Source organism: Takifugu rubripes, chromosome 15, assembly GCF_901000725.2.
Source record: "Takifugu rubripes chromosome 15, fTakRub1.2, whole genome shotgun sequence".
NCBI lineage: Eukaryota > Metazoa > Chordata > Actinopteri > Tetraodontiformes > Tetraodontidae > Takifugu > Takifugu rubripes.
In genome coordinates, this window is record NC_042299.1 from 10,427,907 (window position 1) to 10,449,860 (window position 21,954).

Here is a 21,954-nt window from a genome sequence, read left to right on the forward strand (position 1 = left end):
TAAATGAAAAGGAGCAGAGGCGTCGAGACACAGGACAGAGATCGTAAAGTTTGAATGGACTTTAAATAGACTCTTCAGTGTCGCAGCCATGAATGGAAACAAGAAAATGTGGGCAGAAATGTGTTGCAAACATGTCTTTCCACAAATTATGTATTGTTTGCCCTGCACACGTGTGATAAAAATGGGCATTTGCCTTTTCTATCACGTCTGTGTGAAAGTGGCTGTTTTTTGTCCTTATAAGGTCACTTAGAGCCTCCACGCAGTCCACCACTAGAGGGCACCACAACCCCTGAGATGGCTTTTCCTCAGATTCCCCAAACCTAATCAAGCTGAAGTGTTGAGAGGATTAAAAGTCTAGTCACGTAAATTATAGTCGAGCAGATGTAAGCTATACTAGGATGACATACAAACCTATATACCGATACAGACCCTGCAACTCTTTTTAAACACCTAGTAAACGAGGCAAATTTGCTCTGGACTTGAACAATCTGATCTTGTACTTTGAGTTCTAACCTTGAACCTTACCAGTGCTTCGGGAACAGACCAGTGTATCCGGATCAGCATGATGCACTTCCTCTAATTGGACCGATAGAAAAGGAGTGAAATGTGTCCTACAAAGGGGCAAATGGAAAATGAGTGTGTTCTCTCTTATGATATTTTAGGGCTGGAAGTCGGAGAAGGCGAGTGCATGAGTGAGAGTGGCTGAGGATGGATGTAGGCCGATGTTTCTACTCCAGTGATTCTGACGGGAAACATGATTTTCAGACCGAGACAGACTTATTATCCTTTCATCACGCCCATAAAGTCATTTTGCTCTGTGGGCCTTCGTGTCTTATACCTTCCCTTTGTTTGCTTTTAAACCTTTTTCTCCTCCCTTCTCACCATTTCTGCACCCCCAGGACCTGCAGGACATAACCTGGTGCATGTGTGTGCACCCTCGGTATCCTGGCAACAGTTATAGCTGTGTGGGCGAGTGCGCAGGTGTGTGAGCGCAGAGGTAGGCTGGGTTACTGTACATAATTGATAACAAGGCCAGAGCTGTTCCTGCTGGGCTCCACCTGAAGAGTCCACGTAAAAAAGGTTCTATTCTGTCAACCATCAGCCACTGACTGGGTGCTGGCACCTATATTTAGGAAATGTGCCTTTGTTTTTTAAAAATCAATTGAAAATACATTTTTAAGTGGCAGCAACAAGAGCATGTGGTCCTCTGGACCATATCTGTGCACTGGAGTCAGATACTTATACATAAATAATATTCACCGTCTAGAACTGGTTCTTGCTTTTAGTATTGTGACCCACTTTCTTCTGAAAGCTTTAGTCTCATCGTCAGACCCAAGACTTACACCCCCCCCCCCCAAAAGAAAACACAAGTTTGTTATATTTACAGAATTTTATTTCATTAAGTTGCAAACAATGACATCCAGATATACTGATACACAACTTTTACTGTGCGTGTATGTGCATTTGTGAGTGTGTGTATGTGTGAGTGTGTAAAGAGAGCAGTGAGACCACAGAAAGCAGAACATCCCGAGTGAGGGACCCTCTCGATGGGTTAACAAGGCAGAGATTAGCGAGCAAGAGGGCACTGGGCGATTCTCTGGGCAGCCACACACACACACACACCTCAAAGGTGAGCAGACTCTTTTCCTCTGGTACGGGGTGTGTGTTTATGCTCTCAGCAGCTTAGGGATCATTAAGGTCCTGTGAGTGTCTACTAGAAAGCAAGTTTGTTAAAAGATGATGTCTGAATGGACACAGTGGGTGAGAAGCTTCGCCTCCTTCTTCTCCTTTGGTTATTAGAGCAGAGACGACCGATTCTCTTGTCATAATTTACAAAGACGCACACGCACACTTTATACACATCCACTCGCCCACAGAACCTCATGTGACTCGAGCTGCTTGATTTTCATCTCCTGGACAGATTTTTTTTTCTTTTACGCTCATTTTCCTCCTTCACCCATCCGCGCAGTGGCCGCGCCGCTGGAGCAGAACAAAACAAAAGCTTAAATACCCTCAGCGAGGGCCGTGGTCAGTCAGTTTTACAGAAGCCCACCTGCGCCGACACACAAGGATGTTACCCCCTTAACCCGACTAGATGTCAAGACAACAGTACGCAAATTTGGGTAAATTTAACAATATACAATTTCCGTTTGATTCACCATGCAAAGAAATACTCGTCTTCTGAATGTGTTTATGTGTCGGAGGTTGCGTGACATTTATTAAGCGTACCCTACATCCAGAATAATAATTTACATAAAAGGACAATAGTTATTGTAATAGGGCTGGACAGATGTAGGGGAAAGGAGCAGAGAGGGTGGGGGGGGGGGGGCAGGAAGAAGCGCCATGGTCAGCTATGGTTTCAAGTGCGAAAAGTGAGGGGGCGGGGCTGGTCGAAAGGACGGGAGAGAGACGGCTCTGGGACAGCGGGGGGACTGGGGGGGTGTTTTTGGATTTAGGTAAGAGGAGCAGGTCGGGTGAGGAGATGGGGGGGTCTCAGCGGCACTCCCAGACTTTAACTGTTTGGTCGACGCTGCCCGTCACGACGTAGGGAGCAGACTTGTGGAAATCTGAAAGAGACACCAACATTTGCTCAGATAAGCGTCACAGAGTGGAGATTACCTCAATTATTTAAACAGCTGGGGAAGTAACAGCTGGGCGGCCGAGACGGGCCTCAACCGCCAGGGTTCTACAGATGCAGCAGGAGTTCGTGTCTCACCCAGAGAAGTAACAAAGTGTTCGTGGGCACACAGGGTCTTCATGCAGCGCTTGTTCTTGTAGTCCCAGATCCTAAGTGTTTTATCATCGGCGCAGCTCACGATGAACCGTCCCCCTGGATGAAACAGGACGCCGCGCACCCAGTTGTCGTGTCCCACCTGAGGAAACACAGCTGGTTACTGGTCAAGTCCCTTGTTTAAGCATCGTAACTGACATCCAGACCGCTGGTTATTAAACCGTTTCCTCACCAAAGTCATGAGGCAGATGCCGATGCTCACATCCCACAATTTAATCGTTTTATCTCTGGATCCAGACAAAAGGAAGGGACCAGGTTTTCCACTTTTCTTGCTCTGCATCAGAGGTGGAGAACAATGTAAGACTCAGCGACGGGTGGGATAAAACACATTGGTCCAACATGTTACAAGCACCTCTGAGCCTGTGGCTTCCAGGATGGTGGAATGTGCATTCTCAGGGGCCCAGGCGATGCACTCCACCACATGTTCGTGCTCCCGCAACTCAGCTTTGCACTCCTTGGAGGCCACCACCCAGACGCGCACCGTCTGGTCGTTTGAGCAGCTTGCGATCAAGGAGCCGTCCTGGTTGGGACGCACCATTCTGACCCACTCCCTGTGGCCGGTGAATGTCTTCACGCAGTACCTGGAAGTGGGACACGGTCAGCTCCAGCAGCTGCCTCACAGATGAGAATGAAAGTGCGCTACCCCCACTTACCCAGTGGTGACCTCCCACATCTTCATGGTCTTGTCTCTTGAGGCAGACACTATGTGGTCGCCGTTTGGCATGATGGCTACAGAGGAAACATTGTGGTCGTGGCCTGGAAACACAGACAAGGATCGACTCTGCAGCTGTTTCGAGTTCATTTAAACAGAAAACAATTATCCGAGAGTAGTTGTTACTATTCCAGGTGAGTTCTTACCGTGCATTGTTCTGATGCACTCAAACCCCTGAAAGTCCCACAGCTTGATGCTCATATCAGCTGAACATGAAGCCAACAGCTTTCCTGTCTGGTCAAAAGAGATGTCCTGTACAGAGTCTGTGTGACCCTTCAGGGTTCGCTCAAAGTCCCCCGCCTCGTAGTCCCACACCTAGGAACAGAAATGGACAGCAACAGTTAGGGAACCGAGACTCCCTCGCAAATATGCAAGGGAAGAGGGAATTTTATGCATATTTAATTCTGGGCAATTACAAATGCTGAAAATGTTGATTATATGGTTACAGCTACAATCAAACGACAGAACGCAACGTATTGCAAACACACTGAAAAGTTGGAGAAAACAAAGGTGAAAAGAAGATCTGCATGTTTCCCAAGAAGCTGTGCTCTGGGAGTGTTGCCTCCGACAACGCCAGCATCAGAGCGTCTCCACATAAATGAGCAGTGACAAAGCAGAAAAAGAGGGAGAGCAGGAAGGGCGGGGAAGCATCTCGGAGGATTTAAAAAAGAACACACTCAGATCCCCAGTAAAGCTTTGAATTAAACGTTGTTTAACTGCAATTAGATTTTAAGCAGGGCTGTCAAAATGACCACATTCATATATTTTATTATTATTCCTATATAATGACTTGACTAACACATTTGTAGTCCACTTGTGCTAATTCTACCTGAATGTACTGTCACATCTTCCTCCTCTTTGTACACAGCTTTTACACATTTTTAATGTGGCCATTCAGAAAACCAAAACCGATCCCTCGCCCCACCGCCAGGTGTCGCTGTACCCCCACCACCGTTGCTGGATCGAAGCATTCATTCACCATCATTAGATAGTGACACTGCTGCACGTGGGGCAGGTTCTACAGCTACATCTTTACAGCTGTCATGCCTTCATAATACCTCCCTAAGTGCAGAAAAGTGGTTCTGCAGATCAGATTTACCCCCAGCCTACTTTCAAATGTTGGGTGTGACTGCAAACCCACCACAAAAAACCCACCACACATAACAACGTGTGTGTCTGTGTGTAGGCTAACATACCTTGATGGTGGCATCCTCAGAGGCAGTGACCATGACAGAGAAGACGGGGTGGAATATCACGCGTGTCACGGGAGCGCGGTGCCCGCTGAGAGCGTATCTCTCCGGGGGTCGGGGGATCCACTCCTTGGGGTCCCTCTTTTGGCCCACTGGACCTCCGTGTGTCATTTCCTCTTTCGCTTCATTCAACTTTGACTCCAACTCCATAACCTGAGACACAGTTGAAGAAACGCAGTGGTGTAAAAGGACCTCTTCGGTCAGTTCATCTCAGCTCTACCCATGATCTCAGGGCCCCCCACACACACCCGAGTCCTCCAACAACCTGTTGATAACACCGTTGCACTACGCATCACGGGCACGCCGGTGAAGGTGCACGAGCGGCCTACCTAGCTTGCATCTAGATAAACACATCACTGCTAGTGATATCCTTACCTTTTTCTGTAATCTGATGACTGAAGTCCATTTCTTTTCCAATAACCCTGCATACTTTTTATCTACCTCTTCATTCTAGAATCGGGGGGGAAAAGAGAGGCAGTAAGAAACAGACAACACACCTTTTAGCCAGCAAATATCACCCCTCCTTACCATGTCTAGCTCTGCCTCTTTTTTGAAGGTGGAATAGGCCTCCTCGTAGCCATTGGAACGGAGATAGTCGGCTATAGCTCGGTTTCTGGAGGAAAGGGACAGTCGGAAACCAGCAATTAGCAACTGCCAATGCAAGTTTTTGTTGTGTGAACGCTGGCAGGGATTCCATCATCCTAGCATCAAGATCAGGGCTCAGTTTACTTCCATTCCTCTCAGCTATTAATGGTTACTCTGAACACCAAGCTTGACTGTTGCCTGCTTAACCAAGCGTCGCTGCTGCGTAGCCATCATATTACGCCCCTCCTCCCCCACATCTCTTTGCTGTCATGTGGGTTATGAAATATTCACCAAGTAGCTATCAAGTGAAGCCACTTGAAGCACATGGCGCATCCCTTGGTCTCGGCGACGGTTGTTAAGGAGGGCAATTTCTCAGGACAGGAGTATTTCAACAGGACAGGAACTGAGCACTTGCCGCTCTTCTGTTTGCTCGCGTTTGCATCTGTAATGACCCCGCACGCCCACAAATTTGCATCCAGGCACTCACAGTTCATCTCTCTGTCGTTGCGACAGCACCATGGTGGCGGCTGTTGTCTCCCTGATGGGGAGATGGTGGCGATGTGCTTGGGACGTCTGGCAGGAGCGCGAGTGCTGGCGGGCTGGACGATTTCTCTGTGGTTCTCTTCCTTTGGAGACTCAAAGGTGAAACGGCCAACGAGAAGGAGGGAAAAATGGAGATGGTGCTTTCAATGGGAGGCTTGTGCGAGGATCCACGAGTGTTTGCTGGCCCGACTCTTCCTCACTGACCAAATCTGCCCATCATCTAAAAAAATAAAAATAAAGAATCCTCAAACTATCAGGAGCCATTGCAGGATTTATCATATTTAAAACAACCTTTTGGGTGGTTTTGCATCAGTGTGACCAGCCCACGAGGAAAACAGTCCAAAAGAACACTTAGACAAATCAAAACACAACATTGGGGGATTGTAGAGCTAATAAGAGTGTTGGCTTCCTCAGCTTTACCAGTGCTGGCACCTGAGGCCACAACAGCACTAAGCTGCTTAGTGGCCAGACCAGACGACCTATAGCCCGTGCGTGTCCGTCTGTGCGTGCATGTCTGCTGCTGAGTGATAGAAGCCACAAGTCCCGAGTACCTGGACGCAGCTAACGCGATTACCTCCAGACACAGAGAGGACCTTCACGCCAAGCCGCTCTGGCGTTTATTACTGCCTGCTCCACCGTCTGTTATGCTGAGGCCAGGTCTCAACAGTAAAGACTGATTAAAGAGCATTTACATTTTTCTTTGTGGAAAGGTACACCAAAAGAGCGCAGCGGTGAATCCCATAGGTGGCTTAGAAAGGGCTGTTTTCTTTGCTGTAAACATGATAAATGGCTTTGACATGACAGAACTAGTGATTTATGTTGAGCACAGCAGAGCAAAAATAGCTTTTTGGTAAAACTGACTGACTCAACAACCTGAAGCCTTTCTCTACTGTATCTACAGTTGCTTAACGTCAACTTTACAAGTAGAATTTTAATTGGAATTGAAACTTTATTGTATTAGGAAACAGAAATGTCACAATCAGGAACTATTACAGCGAGCAGGAGTTTGGTGGATGATCTTGAATAAGTGCTGACCAGAGGGAACTTGGCTAATCATAAATCAATGCAAACCGTTCAAAGTTCTTTCTGTTGTTACCTATCACACATAATGTTTAAAACATGAAATAAAAAGGCTTTGATATCTTCAGACTCAGTTATTTCCAATGGATGACCTTACATTTGGTTTTAATAGGACATTAAAGATAAGGAACCGTAATGCATGAAAGAAAACTGCTCATTTGTGGCCAGTAAGAGCTGATTCTTCCCGCAGGTTAGCAAGTCATAGGGTGGCAGATTATACTGCTCTGGCCCTGACAAGATGAACTAACATCCTCTTGAAAATGTTACCAGACATCTGATGGGAAAAATAAATAGCTGGATGATAAAATGCTGGTGTACAGAGTACGAGATTATAATTGAGTTAGAACTAGACAGTTATGGGCATAATAAATTAAAAAACAAGTGAGAAAAATGGAGCCCACACATCCTTTTGTATCGTGTTCAACAAGATGATTTAGTGTTAAGGCCTGTTGACAACTCATTTATTTAACCAACCATTGAGTCGCAGCGAGGTGAGCAGATATACGAAACCTTCGGTATTCTTTAGATGACCCGGGAATGAAATGGGTGTAAGCCAAACTGTCTCAGGTACATTTTTGTCGTGCTGTTACCACGTTTTTGGAACGTTTCTTGTGATTTATCATGATGGAAAAGCTCAAAAATAAAATCTTTAGGGTGATTAATCACAAAATCACATGTGCATTCCAACTTAAGGTCCATTTACTCCAATCAGGACAAGAACCATTCAAGTTTCTGGATCCTAGAGCCAAGTAAAGAATGGCTTGTAATTAAAGAACATGTAACAAATATATATTTATATTGTCTGTTACACTAAACATACAGACTTTGACTTTATGGGTTGCGACTATTTTTAGTAGCTACTATTTGCCGGTTACTTAATTATATTAAGCCAATTTAGCATATTAATTAGCCCTTAATGAAGGCTGCGTAGCGTCATATGATTGGTTTAGCACCAGATTTATCGATCCTTTTTTGTCTCCACCCTAGCTTGGTTGTGACTCCACAAAACGAGACGGATCGGCATGACGATAATTGCGGTGTCGATGCATGCAAACGGTCCAAATTACCCGATTATACTGGTTCACTTTGGATGCAGATGATAATTATCTGAAAATCAAGCGTGGGTGACGCCTCTCCTAGATTCGATGCCCACAAGGGCAAAGTTGCAGCAATGGCTCAGCAACGCCCTTCCAGCTAACATTAGCTTAGCACGAAAACAGCACCCGAACCAGACCGTTTCAACAACGTCTACATTGTCAGAGACGCCCAATGCGAGAACAGGAGGGTTTGGCGTTGTCGTTTGCCGCCAAGTGTCAAATACATGTGTCACCTGATGAAATTAAATGGCAACTAAGACTTTGAATATTAGAGAAAGCTACGTTAAGTTGGATGAAAGAGCCTGTCGGCATGGCAAAACACTCCCCCGATTGACGTAACGTTTCACCTAGTGCAGCTAAGGATTCAAAATGATGCATTTTAAGGCCATATCAAAAGACATTTATCAGCTGTAGAAAACATGGCAGCAACCTGACAGCTTCTAGGTTAGCATAGCTTGTTAACGTACCACGTTAGCAGAACCTCAACAAACAGACACGGCTAGCATTAGCCAAATGTTTAGGCCACTTCCACAACAAAGGCCCCTTAATAAATCACAAATTATCCAGGCAGCGTAGAGGTTGTCTCAGTCGGTTCAGTGGTGGATCTAAACGGGTAAGAATAAGAACTACTTTTTTTTAGTTTTAGCGTATTCAACACCAACGTTGCACCTTAGCTTAGCGTTCGGCCTCTCCGCCATTTTGAGATCGGAACGGGAAAGCGCAGACACTGCAGGTAATTCGTCGTCAAAAATAACAAGTCTTTTCGAAGTGCCCAAACAAAAACACGCGCGCGCGTAAAACGCCAACTCACCCTTTTAGGAAAGATCATTTTCGTGCCCAGGAGAAGGGGTTAAACATGCGATCACAGAGCCTGACTTTGGTATGATATTGTGACTTTTCGCATCACCCGGCACGGTCGGTCAAGATTTTTTTTCCTCCTCTCTGGTACCTCCGCATTTGCCCGGCCCCAGCTAACGGTCGCAATCTGTGTCGGCGGCGCGCACGCAGACGGGAGCGAGGACGCACGGCGTGCCGGCCTCGCGCCATTAAAGGGGCAGCGCTCACGTCATCGTAAATTTCACGCCGACAAGTTGCCGAATAATCTCATTAAGAGGCAATTTCGTTAAATCGTGCAGAAATTATAATCAGAAGACCACCAATGTGATGTCATTTAAGTCAGGTTGTTTCTTTGTAGCGTGTGGAGTAATTTAAGAGAAAGAAAACCAAAAAAGCGAAGCTAATTAACACTAATTGTTCACACGCATATTTTATTATAGCTCATATTGGCTCCTTGTCTCCTTGTTATGAAAGAAATTTTAGGATTTGCTTGTAAATATCGATATGGTCTATAAAATTCGCTTATAGTCTCGTCATCTTCTGAAGGTTTGTGGCACAGTTGCGACCCTTAGTGGACAAATGGCAAATTGCTATTTGTCCAGTAGTCACAGGAAAATATTTTTGTCTTATTTTATAATCGTATAATTTATTAAGATGGAAAAGCTGTTACAATGCAGGGTTGATTATTATTATTATTATTGTTATTGTTATTTTCCTTGGTATTTTCCCAGTAACATAACATAAAGTGCCCGTGTACAACTTCATTTCTAGAGTTTGGGGGTAAATGTTATTTTTTACTTTAATTCAGCATTCTGCAGAGTTTACAAACACCATACTTTATGACATATTCTGTGCTCCAAATTCCAATTAGATTCTCTTTCACATCCAGTTCTTCAAGTAGAATAACCTCTCTTTGAGCTTGTGTCCTCCTCCATCACCTTCTTGGGCATATTTTTTGTCCGTTACATGTTAAACTATTTCAGTAAACACAAACATCTGGAGTTTACATCTTTTCCTCCGTATGGCCACTTTCTTGACTTGCAGTCCCCAGGTTAGCAAGTTCCTGGATGCTACAGAGAAAAAGCACATATCAGAACAATTGCCAGACAGCTGATCTGCATTCTAAATATCCGATTAATGACCAATTTGACCTTCACCTTAACTGAACTATTTCACATGCCACGTTGAGTTGCTGTAGGATCATCAGGTGGCTGGATGTGGAAAACTGGGGTGGGGTGGGGGGGACAGGTTAGAAACAGGCCAGAAAGTCATACTTGTACTTTGTGTCACAACAGGGTGTGTACCCTTGTAGATGGAGTCAGATCTGTGGCGCTGACGTGCTCAGTGCCCTTTTGGAGGCTCAAAGCCTGCTGCGTGAGGCTTTTTAGGTGTTCTGAGCTTTCCCGTGTAGCTATGCACTTCTCTCCTGCCTTCACACATGAGCAACAAGAACGTCACCAGTCAAACATACAACAGCAGCAGATGTGGACAAACGATTGCTAGATCATACCTGATTGTGAAATATTGAATAGGCCTCTCTTCCATGCTGTAGTGCAGACTGCAAGTCTCCTTTACTCTCATACGCAGTAGCGAGGAGACGATGACTGCATACAAAAGAGATGCGGACGGGCAGAAAGAAGGACAATTACAACTCAGGCTGTTTTTCATTTACTTCTGAAAGCAAAGATGACGGCACTTGCTCTCACCATCGTGCGCACTGTGAGGATGTGGGGCCGTGGTATTGCGCAGTTAAAATGAAAGCGTTCCTCAGGAACATCAGCGACAGTTCGTGCTCCATGAGTCCCAGAAGAATGAGACCCAGCATGCTCTGATGGAGAAGAAAACAGGGACATCAATGCAGGGTGATCTAGAAGGTAGTCACATCTTTGTGCACGCTATTGCCTTTAGATTCTAGATTAACAGGCTCACGTACGTCCAGCGTTATGATGTGTGGATGGTCTTCTCCGCTCACAACCAGGGTGAGGTATCTGGCCCGATACAGCAGCTGCAGGGCGGTGGAGCAGCGGCCTCCGGCGAAGCAGTACAGAGCCAGGTGAGTCTGCACCAGAGAATGCATCACTCTGGTGACACCGGATGGATTCATCGAGATATTTCCTGTTTGTGGATTAATGGGACTCACGTAGTCTTGTATGGTCTGCGGATGGTCTATTCCTTGCAGGCGCTCACTGCTCATTACAGCTTTCTCCTGGTGGGCCAGAGCCTGGGAGACATGGGGGGATTCAAGAACCAGAAGTCTGTCAGAATTCTCAGATTCACTGATTTAGTCTGACATCAAGTGAAAAACCGCCAAAGGGCAACCCAGCACTGAACACTGGGCTGATCCCACATTATTTCTATGAATCTTCATGCAATAATCATGCATAAACATGAGTAGTGTTGCATTGGGATAAATATCTCCCTATTGTTTGGATCAGTTCATTACATTCTGTGAGTTCAAGCCCTGCACATGTAAATTTAATGCATAACCATGATATTTAATACCTTCTCTCCATGAACATGCCATAAATTTATATCTTGGAATACTGTAATGTTGGCTTACATCTGGGTATTCCCCCATGAGGTAGCTGAGTCGTCCAAGGAGACGCAGGCACATGCAAGCGTCCTCGTGCAGGATCCCGCACACTCCGACAAACAGAGTCAGAGCCTGGCTGATCATATTATAACCATCTTTCAGAAGCCCTGAATAAAGACAAAACACTGATTTCAATATATGAAGGATTTAATCCACAGATGTCACATTTAAATAAAACATCGTGAAAAGGCTAAAACAATGAAGTAAATGATTAAAGTGAAATAAACCTCAATGTTAACTTCACTTAATTTAGACCACCATGCCATATAGACTAGCTGTATGGAGAACCACAACTGTAATTGTCCCTCACCTTGGTGAATTAGAACCTGTGCACGGTGCACCAGCCCAGTGGCTTCTGTTCCTGTAAATGTGATATGTTTGACCACAGGGAACATGTTGAGGACATCTTCCTCACCAAAGGTCGGCCTGTGCCGGGAGTCAAACGTGTACTCCCTCAGCTGTACCTGCAGGCAGAGGAAAAGGGTCTTGAACACAACAGTTGCATTCAGAAGAATCTTAATATTTCACATTCAGATGTGACAACAGCACGCTTGATTTCTGACCTGGATGCCTGTTTTGGTAGCGATCTCTCTCAGCAGGGAGGTCCTCTGAAGGCCATGCTTCTCTATGACCTCCTCTATACTTTCACTGAAAGCAGAGGATGACTGTAAAATCCTACACACCACCCCCAAACGCCCCCACCGTGCACACCTGTTAATCTCATAGTGGAAATATTCTCGGGCTTCAGTCCTGATCCTGTTCCAAAGCTCGCTGGGGGTCAGCTTAGTCCACATGCTGTCCTTCAGCGAGGACACTCGACCCCTGTGGCTCCGGCGGCGGCGGCTCCTGCGTCGAGATGCCAGCTCGTCCGAACAGGAGTCAAGGAAACAAGGGGAGGAGCTGAGGAGGCAGTTTAGGAAGTGACTAACGGCAGCGGAGAGGGCTGCAGGTTCCACATCCTGTTGGATAAATCATGCCATAAAAGTGGTGCTCAGCTCTCAGTCTTGGTTTATCCTAACTCTATTTGCACATTTTACCTGGAGAAAGGTCCGGAAAATGTGTTTTGCACTTCTGACAATGATCTCGCTGAGAGAAATCCTCTGTGAAAAAGAACATGATTCAAGAGGAAATCCTCCAAATATAAAACCAACCCGACGGTCATGAGTTGCGGCAGTAACAACCTGTACGTGGCTGAGTCTTCCTTTCTCTTCAACCCGCTCCAGCTCCATCAGCAGGGTGCCCAAGTACCGGACATTCACCCCTCGCCGATGCAGCGCCGCAGTCAGGGTTCGGCCATCCATCGGGATCTCCATGTGGTCCAGGAAGTCCTTCAGCTACCAAAAACACATGGGCTGCATCCGGGTAGATCTCATCATCATCATTGTTATAATCTTGGACTCATATAAGATGATTCTCACCACAGCTGGAATCTGATGAGACAGTAGAAAAGCAGCCACGTCCCACAGCAACAGCCTCTGTTCATGAACCTGAGCGACACACTCGGAGGGGAACCGAACAACTGCAACATCAAAACAATAAATGAGAATTTCTACTGCAGTTCATGAGAAAGAGGAATAAAAAATTAGTACCTTAAACACATTTGAATGTAAAGGATTCACCAGCTAAATGCTGCTCGACAGGAGAGTAAATCTGTATTATTATACATTAGGATTTAGGTGAAATCAAGATTACCTGTAGAACAAACATCAGGATTGAAGCGGATGTCAAAGCAGGATTCACTCACAGACCAGACAGCCTTACAAGCTTTCCTAATTACATCTCCTCTGTGAAATTCTGCAACAGTAAAATCAGAATTTCTTATCAATCTACAATCTCCCCCCCCCCCCATATTCTGGGACAAGAACCTTTTTTTCAGTAAAGATGTTATGAAGCTGTAGTTCTCGATGTGACAACACAGCAGCCTTGAAATACTAATGAATATTTACCCATTTCAGCAGCATCTGCAGCTGCATCTCTGGTCCTCTGCACTTCGCTCTTCTCTTTATGTTGTTCCTCCAGTTGTTTAAGACCCTGGGACACCATCTTCAGATAAAGGTCAAACCTTGAACAGAGAACACAAACAGTCCTCATGTGGACAGATTCAATTATTCATCAAGTAGAAATATACTCTCTGTAGAGTACCGTATATGTTACCATAGAGCCCATTCTGTCTGTTTACCCTTCAGTGCATAGAACTCGTTTCATATGTCAACATATATTTCATTATGGGTTCTATCAAAAAACCAACCCTCCTCCTCTTCACCTGTGCTGGATGAAGGCATCCATCAGCTCCGGTCTCAGGCTGGCCAGGCTGTGCGGATGATGTCGTGGATAACCAAACTTCCTGCATTCTTCTGGAACCTCCCTAGTATCCTTTGTGTCTGAGAGCTGGAAGTTGAGGTCAGGTGGGAATGTCCGGAGAAAGTCCAGGATATAGGGTCTGCTGTCATTACCCAGGATGCCTTTCGTCTCAATGCTAGAGCAGAGCTCGACTTGCATGTTGTTGTGGTCAAGCACCTGGTGGCGTTGAATTCTCAGAGGTCGACAAGTCTTATCCAAAAGCTCCAGAAACCTGCAACATTAGTGAGAAAATTAAAGTGCATCTTTTTTATTTTTTTTTTACATGTAAATGTGTGCTGCATTGAATTTAATGTTTTGCTACCTTGGATGTGTAAAAACAGTTTTTCCATAGTCATTGGAACCATAAACTACAGTCTGCTCCTGGTGTTTCTCCAGGATACCAGGAACTATTGTTTGAGCAATAACACGGATGCCCCGATAATCCACCACAGCTGTCCCAAGTGTGTATAACCCTTCGACATCCACATCTGCATACGCCTGTTACAGAGCAACAACAGTTGATTTATTTCAAGTGAAAAGCTAGAGAACATCTCTATCTACGAAACTTTTAAGTTTAACACCGCATTACCTTAAATGGAACAGATTACAGTGAGGATCTCTACCTGTGCTCCTCTGAGATCACAGAGCGCAGCGGCATGAGCAGCATTGTTGCCCCCTAGTGGCTGGTAATGGTCAGACATGTCGAAGCCCAGGCTGAAGAAAAGGTTGTTCCAGAGGAACATCTGCATGTGAGGCGGCTCCGCAGGGTTCAGCGGCATGATGTTGCCATCAATAACGGCCACAGCCCCTCGTGTTGCAGCTCCAACAAAGTCACTGTTGGTCTGTTACAGCTTTACGGTCAAAACAAGCTTTGGAAGTGTTTGCTTGCATTTGACAAGATGGTGGTCTCACCTTGAATATCTTCATCTCCCTGTGCAAGCGCTCCTGAAAGGAGTTCCTGGAGAGTTCCCTGCAAGCTTGCAACTCCTCATTCCAGTCTCGACTCTATGGTATCGGCGCCACAGTTATCATTACTAGTCTGCCTGGATGCTACATAAATTTTGTAACAGTTTTTTTTAAAATTCAGTGCCTACAACCTGCCCAGCTGGGTACTCTTCCTGGCCTGCATGGCTGACGTGCTTTTCCTCGGAACGCACACAATCCAGCGTGTAGTCTCCTTCAGGGGCGATCCAAGTAAACACCTGGAAAGGTGTTGCTGTCCTCTCATAAAGGTGCTGCAGAACTCTATTTTTGAGCAAGTGATAAGAGATGTTTTTAATAAAGAGATGTTTTCTTTTCCCTTCGCTTTGTTTGTTTTATTTGGCTCACCTCATCTTCTGGAGGGCATTGAAACTTTTCCTGAAAGCAGGACTGACCTGACTCAGCAGCTCCACCAGCGAGTGGCAAAGGAGTTTGGGAGCTGCTGGTTTGGGGTTGAAGTTGAAGGCAGTCGATCTAAAACAATCACAGGACTGTATAACAAGGTTTTCGTACAAGATAGTTTTGAGTGCCAAAACAAAGAAAGTGGGCGGGTGCATTTAGATAAATAAAAACCTGCACAAAATGTTCATATTCGTAAAAACCATGGAGAAAAAGAGGTCGACTGACTGACTAACATAATATGGCTTTAAGCAGAACCAGGAACTCTGATGACTGTGAAGGTCCTCAATCATCTAGGTCGTGGTAACTCTGGTAGTTGAATCACAGCAATTGGACTGTTTGAGTTCCATTAACTCTGATGAGATGAACACTTACTGGTTAAGGTAGAAACCACGAGTCGAGGACGTGATGTTGAGTTCTTTGTCCTCCATAGTTAGGACATTAAGGTACATTAAGTCTCCGTGCATCTTCCTGTTTCCTGGAGGGGGGTTCCAGCTGCTCATACTCATCACCTTCAGGCACCGTAATGGCTGTAATGATACTACATTGTCTGATTATAACTGTAGACGCACTTGGTTTCAGGGTTTTGACATATCCTGCATGTCACAAAAGCTGATCTTACCTTTCTGTCGTCTCTGACGGGCTGCAGTGGCGAAAGTGGACGGTAATTAGAGCCGGGCAAAATGTACTCCGGAGGCCTGAGGTCAGCAAGGGCAGATTCGGAGGCCTGCCAGCCCCCCTCGCTGACAATATCTGAAATTGTAAATGTGAGGTTGGAAGAATTATTGACACACATTGTAGACAAAACCTGATAAGGAAATACAGTAAATTGACCTTTGCTAATTTGGGTGTAATAGCTGAGATATGACAGAGAGCTGCCGTTGATGCCGTTGTGTGCATCTGCAGGGTCGAGGCTCCTCAGAAGATCCCGTACATGTCTGAGATGGAGATGAGCGTCACGCACTGAGTACAACTCTGCAACAAGAAAGACAGATCGAATCTCACACAAAGCAGAGATGAGGAGAATGGTAAGCATGCTTTACATACATACGCTGCTGACGCTGTGAATAATAACCTCTAAAAGTAAGAAAAAAAATAGAACAGGAGATAGTTACCCTCCTCCATCTTGATAACTGCTCCCTCCTGGACGCCCTGGATGGAGGAAATTTTTGTGTGGCTGTCAAGCGGGACGCCCCCCAGCCGGACAGAGAAGCATGTGCGGTGGCAGGTGTTCTCATGTTCCATCAGCAGCTGGTGCACCTCCGCCACCAGCATCTGACCGGAAATCTAAACACAGGTTTCAGGTCATACAGAAGAAGATTGCAGATATATGACCGTGTCCAGCAAGCACTGTCACACATTCCAACCTGAAGTTCAAAGCTTTCTGTTCCAGGAGGTTGAATTCTGACATTAAAGGTGGTATTCTGAAGATCAGATAAGTCATGGACGCTTTGATCAACACACTGATAGGGGCTGCCTTTGTTGCTTTCTACAGTGTCACTAAGAGGAGCTGATGACAACAGAAAAACAGAGAAGACAGGAGGAATAATAAAATAAATGAATGTAAATTGATGGGTGAATGCACAGATCACCAGCCCATCACTGCATTACAACAGTAATGGGGAATAAATCTCCTTACTTTTGTGGTGTAATCCCGTCAGAAACAGCCTGTCGAGTGATAACAAAGCCATGCTCTTCAGCCCTGAGCCACCATCCTCCAAATTAAACAAACCTGCCCTGTTATCGACTCCTGCCTTGTTCGACTGGTGTAAATTTTCTGGTCCTTCGATCTGATGTGCTGTTTGTCTCTGGGATGCATTTCTGTCTTTTGTTTGTACAAGGTTCTGACCCCACCTGCGATTAAAATTCTCAGTGTCAGTGTGTCCCTCATCTGTCTCCACTGCTGCGGATGGACCGGCACAGGTAAAATTTGAATTGTGTTGCTGCATAAAGTCTGTGTTTTGTCCAGGAATGAGCACAGGCACCATGCTGTCTAGTTCTGGCGGTGTGTGCTGTTTTCCATCAGTTTCCACCTGCTTCACTGTTTCTTGTCCTTCACAAAGATCTTCATTTGCATTTTCGGTTTTAACCAACATGTTTAATTCTCTCTCCACATTTGGATTATGGTGCATTAATATTTCTGAGTGTCCCTGAAACTCTGTCTGAGTCTGAACCCCCATAACAATCTGTGTCTCCACTTCAGTCTGAGTCTCAACCTCATAACATCCCCCGCTACCCCTCCTTCGTGATTCCTCTCTTGGCTCGTCCACCCTCGTTCTATCTTCCTCCTCAGACACCAGCAGGCACACCATTGGCTCTACCAGAGTCACATCCCCTCCCAGGTTGCTGCTTAGAATTATGTCAGGAAACAGGAAGTTCTCTGGCTCCAGGGTCGGATTTGTAGAGCCGGGTGATAGATCGTCCTCCGTGATTTCTGGCAGGCTGGGTGAGTCACAGTCACTTTCTTCGCTAGAGAGAAGAGGGGATCTTTCCGGTTCCCCCTGAACCAGAGCATCTCTACACTTAAAGTAGTTTGACAACGTGTGGCAGCAGTGAACTACGTTTCCCATGGTGCCTCTGTGAACGAAGCTCTGACAACTGTGCAGGATCTAGGAGGAGAAGGAGAAGGAGAAAAGACCGACGGTTGGGTGAGATTAGGAATTATAAGACACTACACTGCCACAACAGTGGTAGCATTTATAAATTTAGCCTTTTTCTGACATCAGCTTTTTTGTCCCGTGTGCTAAAAATGAAGATCCAGCTTCACATACTAAAATGCTATTGCTGATCTGACTAATACAGGCAATACATCAAGAAAGGAAGTGGCAACAGAGAACTGACGTGCCATAGGTCATCATTCCTGGCATGATTACATATTGCTCACCTGTCTTTTATGCCGTGGTGAAAAGTCAAAATATCTGCTCTGCAACTAGGACATCAGCCTTCACCCACGTCTGCATGCATGCCTGTGTGGCATGTGCCAGAGCAAATGGCTTTAAGAGCATTAGACAACAGCTGACAACAGGAAGATTACAGAGTGCTCCTGCAGCAGTGTCACCTTCCAGTGGAAAGAAAAAGTAAATCTTACAAGATAAACTCTGGGCATATTGCTGAGTAAGTATACTATAGTATACCAGGTTACTCTTGGCGTATTTAAAGGAATTAAAAAAAAGTACATTGGTCCAACCAAACAATAGGTCTTACCAGATGGTGTTAAAAGAGACTACAAGTGTGCTGTCATCTGCTGTGAATCCTGTGGAAATCAGAGGTTTGGCTCCCCCTGGCTTTCTCCTTCTGGGAGGCTCCTCCGTCCTTGCCGCGACACCACGTTAAATAACAGTGTCTGAGCATGAGAGTGTCTGTCCTTCATGGATACCGGGGAGCTGTGGGAGAGCATGCAGGCCTTCTGTTCTGACATTCACACATTTAGTACCCATCCGTGTCCAGAAGAGGGCAACCGCTCTGCTGTTCATGATGTAACTTCCTGTAGTTACACCAGCCCAGGCACTCTGTCAACCATGAATGTGAGCATGTGCAGGAGCCTTTGTACAGAGGCCCCCATTTCTCCCCCAAACATAGCCGCAGTTGCTCTCTCTCTCTCTGTTCCATTCAGGCTTAAGTTAGAACACCACTCTCTGGTTGCCATGGTAGCCCTGCAGTGAGACGTTAACAGTCCGTGCACGGGTACATGACAACTGTAGGAACATTCTGGAATGGGACATTTGCTAGGAGAGAAGTGTATGTGAATGTTAGACCTATTATTACATCTATTTAAGCTAATTATTAAAAATGAATTAAGCACTGTGACAGTGCGTTAGGAGATGTAGCTTTACTCTTTCTTTCACTTAGAGAAATAGGCAATTTATTTCAACTTTTTTGGCATTAAAGTAGCAAAATCTGCATTTTTAGTTCATAATACAGCCCTTAACAGGACATTATAAGTTGCAGTTAGGTCTATATTCAAATGAGGGTAATTGTTACCATATACTTACCTTAATTCACCCTGTAGCAATATTTGGTGTTTCAATATATTTTTTAAAGCAACACTTTAAAACATATGTGTTCAAGATTCAGTTGAGATTGCAACATATAGAGATGCATCTTGGTGAATGTTTTGATAGAGGCGCAGAGCTAGAGTAGAATACTCAATATATATAACAAAAAACTAAAAATAATAAATAAATAAATAATAAAACTAATAATAAAAATAGTTTGGCTTATTTTGTCAATTAACAGCATAAATGTCGGCCTGTGTTTGGACAGTGAACATTCAGAACATCTGCTGTAAACAAACAGTCTCACACCACAATTACTGGGCCATTACTAGCCACATTGCATGGATTTAATAAAGTGCAAATTATACAAAATATATCAAAGCCTTTAGAAGTGATGCAATTCCCCTCGATTACAACTGGTGCTGTGAAAAATCAGGGGCCCACTTTAGAGGCTGGAAATGTTTACACGCTCACAGACAAGGCTACTAATTACGGGCAAAAGCTGTGATCAACAGTGTTATAATCAAGAGGCGTCCAGAGGAAAGTCCATTAGTGCTGATCCTTATTTTCTGATCCACTGATGGGGCATTTTAAGTTGACTTGTGACTAAAATCACACACACACCCAACTAACTCTAAATACTTAACCTGAAACCTACAGAAAGCCCCGCTTCAATCATTACCATTTTCTGGAACATCACATCAGGTTAACTGAGACTTTGTGGAAGACATCACAGTCTTGAATACCATCATCACAGTGCAGTTTCTCCTTCTCCTGCCTCCATGTCCACCCGCCTGTGTACCCTGATGTCCTCTATGTCCTCCCATTCATCCTCCAGCCCATCTCCGTCCGGTGTTTTGATTGGAGGGTTATAGCGAAGGAGGCGGTATCTTAGTGGAAACAAGAAGAGGGCGGGGTCAGGCATAGGGTGTGGCCTTTGAGGCGATGTCACTCTCTCCTGAGGGACGCAAGCTCGGACCCTCTCCTCCCTGACGCTGCTGACACGCCCCCTGTGACTCGCCTCTGGAAGATGAGGGGAGGCTGGCGGAGGTGGGGACAAAAGCCACAACGATCCTTCATCTTCATTATCACCGCCCTCCTCCTCTTCGTCATCCTCTTCCTCCTCCTCATCCCGCCTTGCTTCCTCCTCTCCAGATGTCTCTGCGCTCTGCCGCTGTTGGAACAGTTTTAATCGTGCGGAATGCAACTCGTGGCAGAGGCTCATGGTGACGACATTCTGATGCTGCAGCTCACGATTCAGCAGCGTGATCTGGTGGCTCCTGCGCTTCAGCTCCTCCAGGAAACTCCGCTCCTCTTCTCTGAGGCTTCTTCCCAGGGCTGACGCTCTGGCCCGGCCGGCCCGCAGCTCCCCACGCGCGGCGACCATCATGCACTGCTGGTCCTCTAAGAGAAGCACTGCAGCCTCACACCGTGTGGCCAGTTCTGCTTCCTCCTCTAGTAATAAACAGAGTCTGCATTTATGAATGGTCAAAAAACACAGAAAATGTGGAAACTAAAACCTGTCTACCCTTGTTCCCAATGGTAGACCACGGTCTAGGCAGACATCTATTTCCTGATAGCCCGAAATTAAACAAAGCGAAAGTAGACAACAGAAGCAGCTTTAATCCTTTGATAAACATGTAAATTGACAGGTCCTCCCATTAAAAAATAATTATTACGAGAGTGGAATTTGTAGCCTATACTAGAGCCCACCACTATGGGTCTTTCAAGGTGAGCTTCATATTGGGAGATTTATTTTCGTACCTCCGATGATTCTGTCAGGAAACCTGGACTCCAACTCACAGCTTAGCTCTGTAATAACAACAGACACGTGACGTTCATACTGATACGGTACGAAGGCGCAAGTAGCAGGTCAGCGGTGGAAAGGCTCACCATGACAGCGCCTCCTCAGGTGTGTGATCTCCAGCCGCAGGCCGGTCAGCATGGCCAGGTGCTCCTGCTCCAAGAAGGCGATCCCTCTCCCTACACTGGCCACCTGCTGCTCCAGCTTCCTCTCATCCATGGCTCCGTCTCTGCACGCAGATGCAGGCAGCTGAAGCGAGATTTCTCCTGGAGGGCGACTGATTCGAGAACAGAAAAGCATGCATGTTTAGCGTGCATCTCCGTTACAACCACAGCGACCGCGCGCTTCATGTGCACGTCTTCACTTATCTTGTTTATTCAAATGCAAATTTGGATTCTTCTTGATTCGTGCACCATTGGTCAAAGCTACACGCATCGCTGTGGCCTACCGTGATTCTGAAGGGAAAATCCTGATCATGTGTCCGCGTACCGCTCCGGTATCTCCGTCCTTGATGCAGTAGAGGTGTTGAAAACAAAAGATGCGCCAAAAGGACATTCGCTGCGCAAAACCTGGATTTGATTTCTTTAGACTGCCCTAGATGAGCTGTTACCCGCTTAATGCGGGTTTTCCCTGATCCGAGCGCAATCCCGCTGCAAGCAGGACTCGGGATAACCTCCTCATCACCTTCTGGTACGTGTAGGACGGAGCCGCTGCTGCCTTCATAACAAAGCGCAGGTCTCGGTGCATGTGTGCAGGAAGAGGAGGAGCTCCATGAAAATGTGGAAAGCATTGCTTATAGTAAGAAATGGGCACTATTATTGTTGTTGTTATTATTATTTACTATCGATGATTTGTCACTTCACGTTATTTTAGCTTTCTTTTGATGGTCGAATAGTGTTTGCATAAGGCGACAGTGTGTAAGTATTGTTACTTCAATAACCCTAAAA

The 21,954-nt window shown here is 45.6% G+C and overlaps 3 protein-coding genes across 7 annotated transcripts; all 3 read right to left on the reverse strand.

Moving 5' to 3' along the window:
- Positions 1-1,375: 1,375 nt before the first annotated feature.
- Positions 1,376-9,060, reverse strand: LOC101072346 (lissencephaly-1 homolog B-like). The gene is made up of 11 exons (XM_003970993.3): positions 8,870-9,060; positions 5,826-6,101; positions 5,282-5,366; positions 5,129-5,203; positions 4,700-4,906; positions 3,650-3,818; positions 3,445-3,547; positions 3,144-3,372; positions 2,964-3,065; positions 2,717-2,873; positions 1,376-2,567 (listed from the first exon to the last, which is right to left on the reverse strand). The coding sequence occupies exons 2-11, from the start codon at positions 5,855-5,857 to the stop codon at positions 2,494-2,496; spliced, it is 1,233 nt and encodes a 410-aa protein (XP_003971042.1). The 5' UTR covers positions 5,858-6,101; positions 8,870-9,060; the 3' UTR covers positions 1,376-2,493.
- A 348-nt stretch (positions 9,061-9,408) lies between these two features.
- Positions 9,409-19,052, reverse strand: LOC101062034 (clustered mitochondria protein homolog). Of its 2 annotated transcripts, XM_029849013.1 has the most exons (30): positions 18,413-19,052; positions 18,093-18,266; positions 16,848-17,817; positions 16,576-16,718; positions 16,324-16,495; positions 16,043-16,183; positions 15,831-15,961; positions 15,584-15,738; positions 15,158-15,283; positions 14,926-15,073; positions 14,741-14,833; positions 14,452-14,670; positions 14,151-14,326; positions 13,752-14,060; positions 13,435-13,550; positions 13,181-13,282; positions 12,907-13,007; positions 12,670-12,822; positions 12,526-12,588; positions 12,200-12,447; positions 12,052-12,136; positions 11,799-11,952; positions 11,456-11,595; positions 11,036-11,116; positions 10,829-10,954; positions 10,602-10,723; positions 10,406-10,499; positions 10,200-10,325; positions 10,053-10,120; positions 9,409-9,965 (listed from the first exon to the last, which is right to left on the reverse strand). In XM_029849013.1, exons 3-30 carry the CDS (start codon positions 17,776-17,778, stop codon positions 9,899-9,901), a joined length of 4,590 nt encoding a protein of 1,529 aa, XP_029704873.1. In that variant the 5' UTR covers positions 17,779-17,817; positions 18,093-18,266; positions 18,413-19,052; the 3' UTR covers positions 9,409-9,898. The 2 variants fall into 2 exon arrangements, with proteins under 2 accessions (XP_029704873.1, XP_029704872.1); XM_029849012.1 differs by lacking the exon at positions 18,093-18,266.
- A 465-nt stretch (positions 19,053-19,517) lies between these two features.
- On the reverse strand, positions 19,518-21,617 carry ccdc92bb (coiled-coil domain containing 92Bb). Of its 4 annotated transcripts, none has more exons than XM_029848886.1 (5): positions 21,456-21,592; positions 21,097-21,284; positions 20,968-21,015; positions 20,225-20,658; positions 19,518-20,093 (listed from the first exon to the last, which is right to left on the reverse strand). In XM_029848886.1, the coding sequence occupies exons 1-5, from the start codon at positions 21,560-21,562 to the stop codon at positions 20,073-20,075; spliced, it is 798 nt and encodes a 265-aa protein (XP_029704746.1). In that variant the 5' UTR covers positions 21,563-21,592; the 3' UTR covers positions 19,518-20,072. The 4 variants fall into 4 exon arrangements, with proteins under 4 accessions (XP_029704746.1, XP_029704745.1, XP_029704744.1 ...); XM_029848887.1 differs by lacking the exon at positions 19,518-20,093 and having other exon boundaries at positions 20,236-20,377; positions 20,458-20,658; XM_029848885.1 differs by having other exon boundaries at positions 19,518-20,658; positions 21,497-21,617.
- Between the last annotated feature and the right edge of the window lie 337 nt (positions 21,618-21,954).

What these genes read in the sequence shown, in the direction of transcription:
- LOC101072346 (XM_003970993.3), bottom strand. Translation starts at nt 5,857, where the DNA reads ATGGTGCTGTCGCAACGACAGAGAGATGAACT. An exon ending in CAACGACAGAGAGATGAACT is followed by an intron (nt 5,367 to 5,825) that starts GTGAGTGCCTGG and finishes CCTTTCCTCCAG; the next exon opens with AAACCGAGCTATAGCCGACT. An exon ending in GCATCTGCCTCATGACTTTG is followed by an intron (nt 2,874 to 2,963) that starts GTGAGGAAACGG and finishes GTGTTTCCTCAG; the next exon opens with GTGGGACACGACAACTGGGT.
- LOC101062034 (XM_029849012.1), bottom strand. Translation starts at nt 17,778, where the DNA reads ATGGGAAACGTAGTTCACTGCTGCCACACGTTGTCAAACTACTTTAAG. An exon ending in CCGTCAGAGACGACAGAAAG is followed by an intron (nt 15,739 to 15,830) that starts GTAAGATCAGCT and finishes GTATCATTACAG; the next exon opens with CCATTACGGTGCCTGAAGGT. An exon ending in GTGATCTCAGAGGAGCACAG is followed by an intron (nt 14,327 to 14,451) that starts GTAGAGATCCTC and finishes GCTCTGTAACAG; the next exon opens with GCGTATGCAGATGTGGATGT.
- ccdc92bb (XM_029848884.1), bottom strand. Translation starts at nt 21,562, where the DNA reads ATGTCCTTTTGGCGCATCTTTTGTTTTCAACACCTCTACTGCATCAAG. An exon ending in ATTTTCCCTTCAGAATCACG is followed by an intron (nt 21,285 to 21,455) that starts GTAGGCCACAGC and finishes TTCTCGAATCAG; the next exon opens with TCGCCCTCCAGGAGAAATCT. An exon ending in CCTGAGGAGGCGCTGTCATG is followed by an intron (nt 21,016 to 21,096) that starts GTGAGCCTTTCC and finishes TTGTTATTACAG; the next exon opens with AGCTAAGCTGTGAGTTGGAG.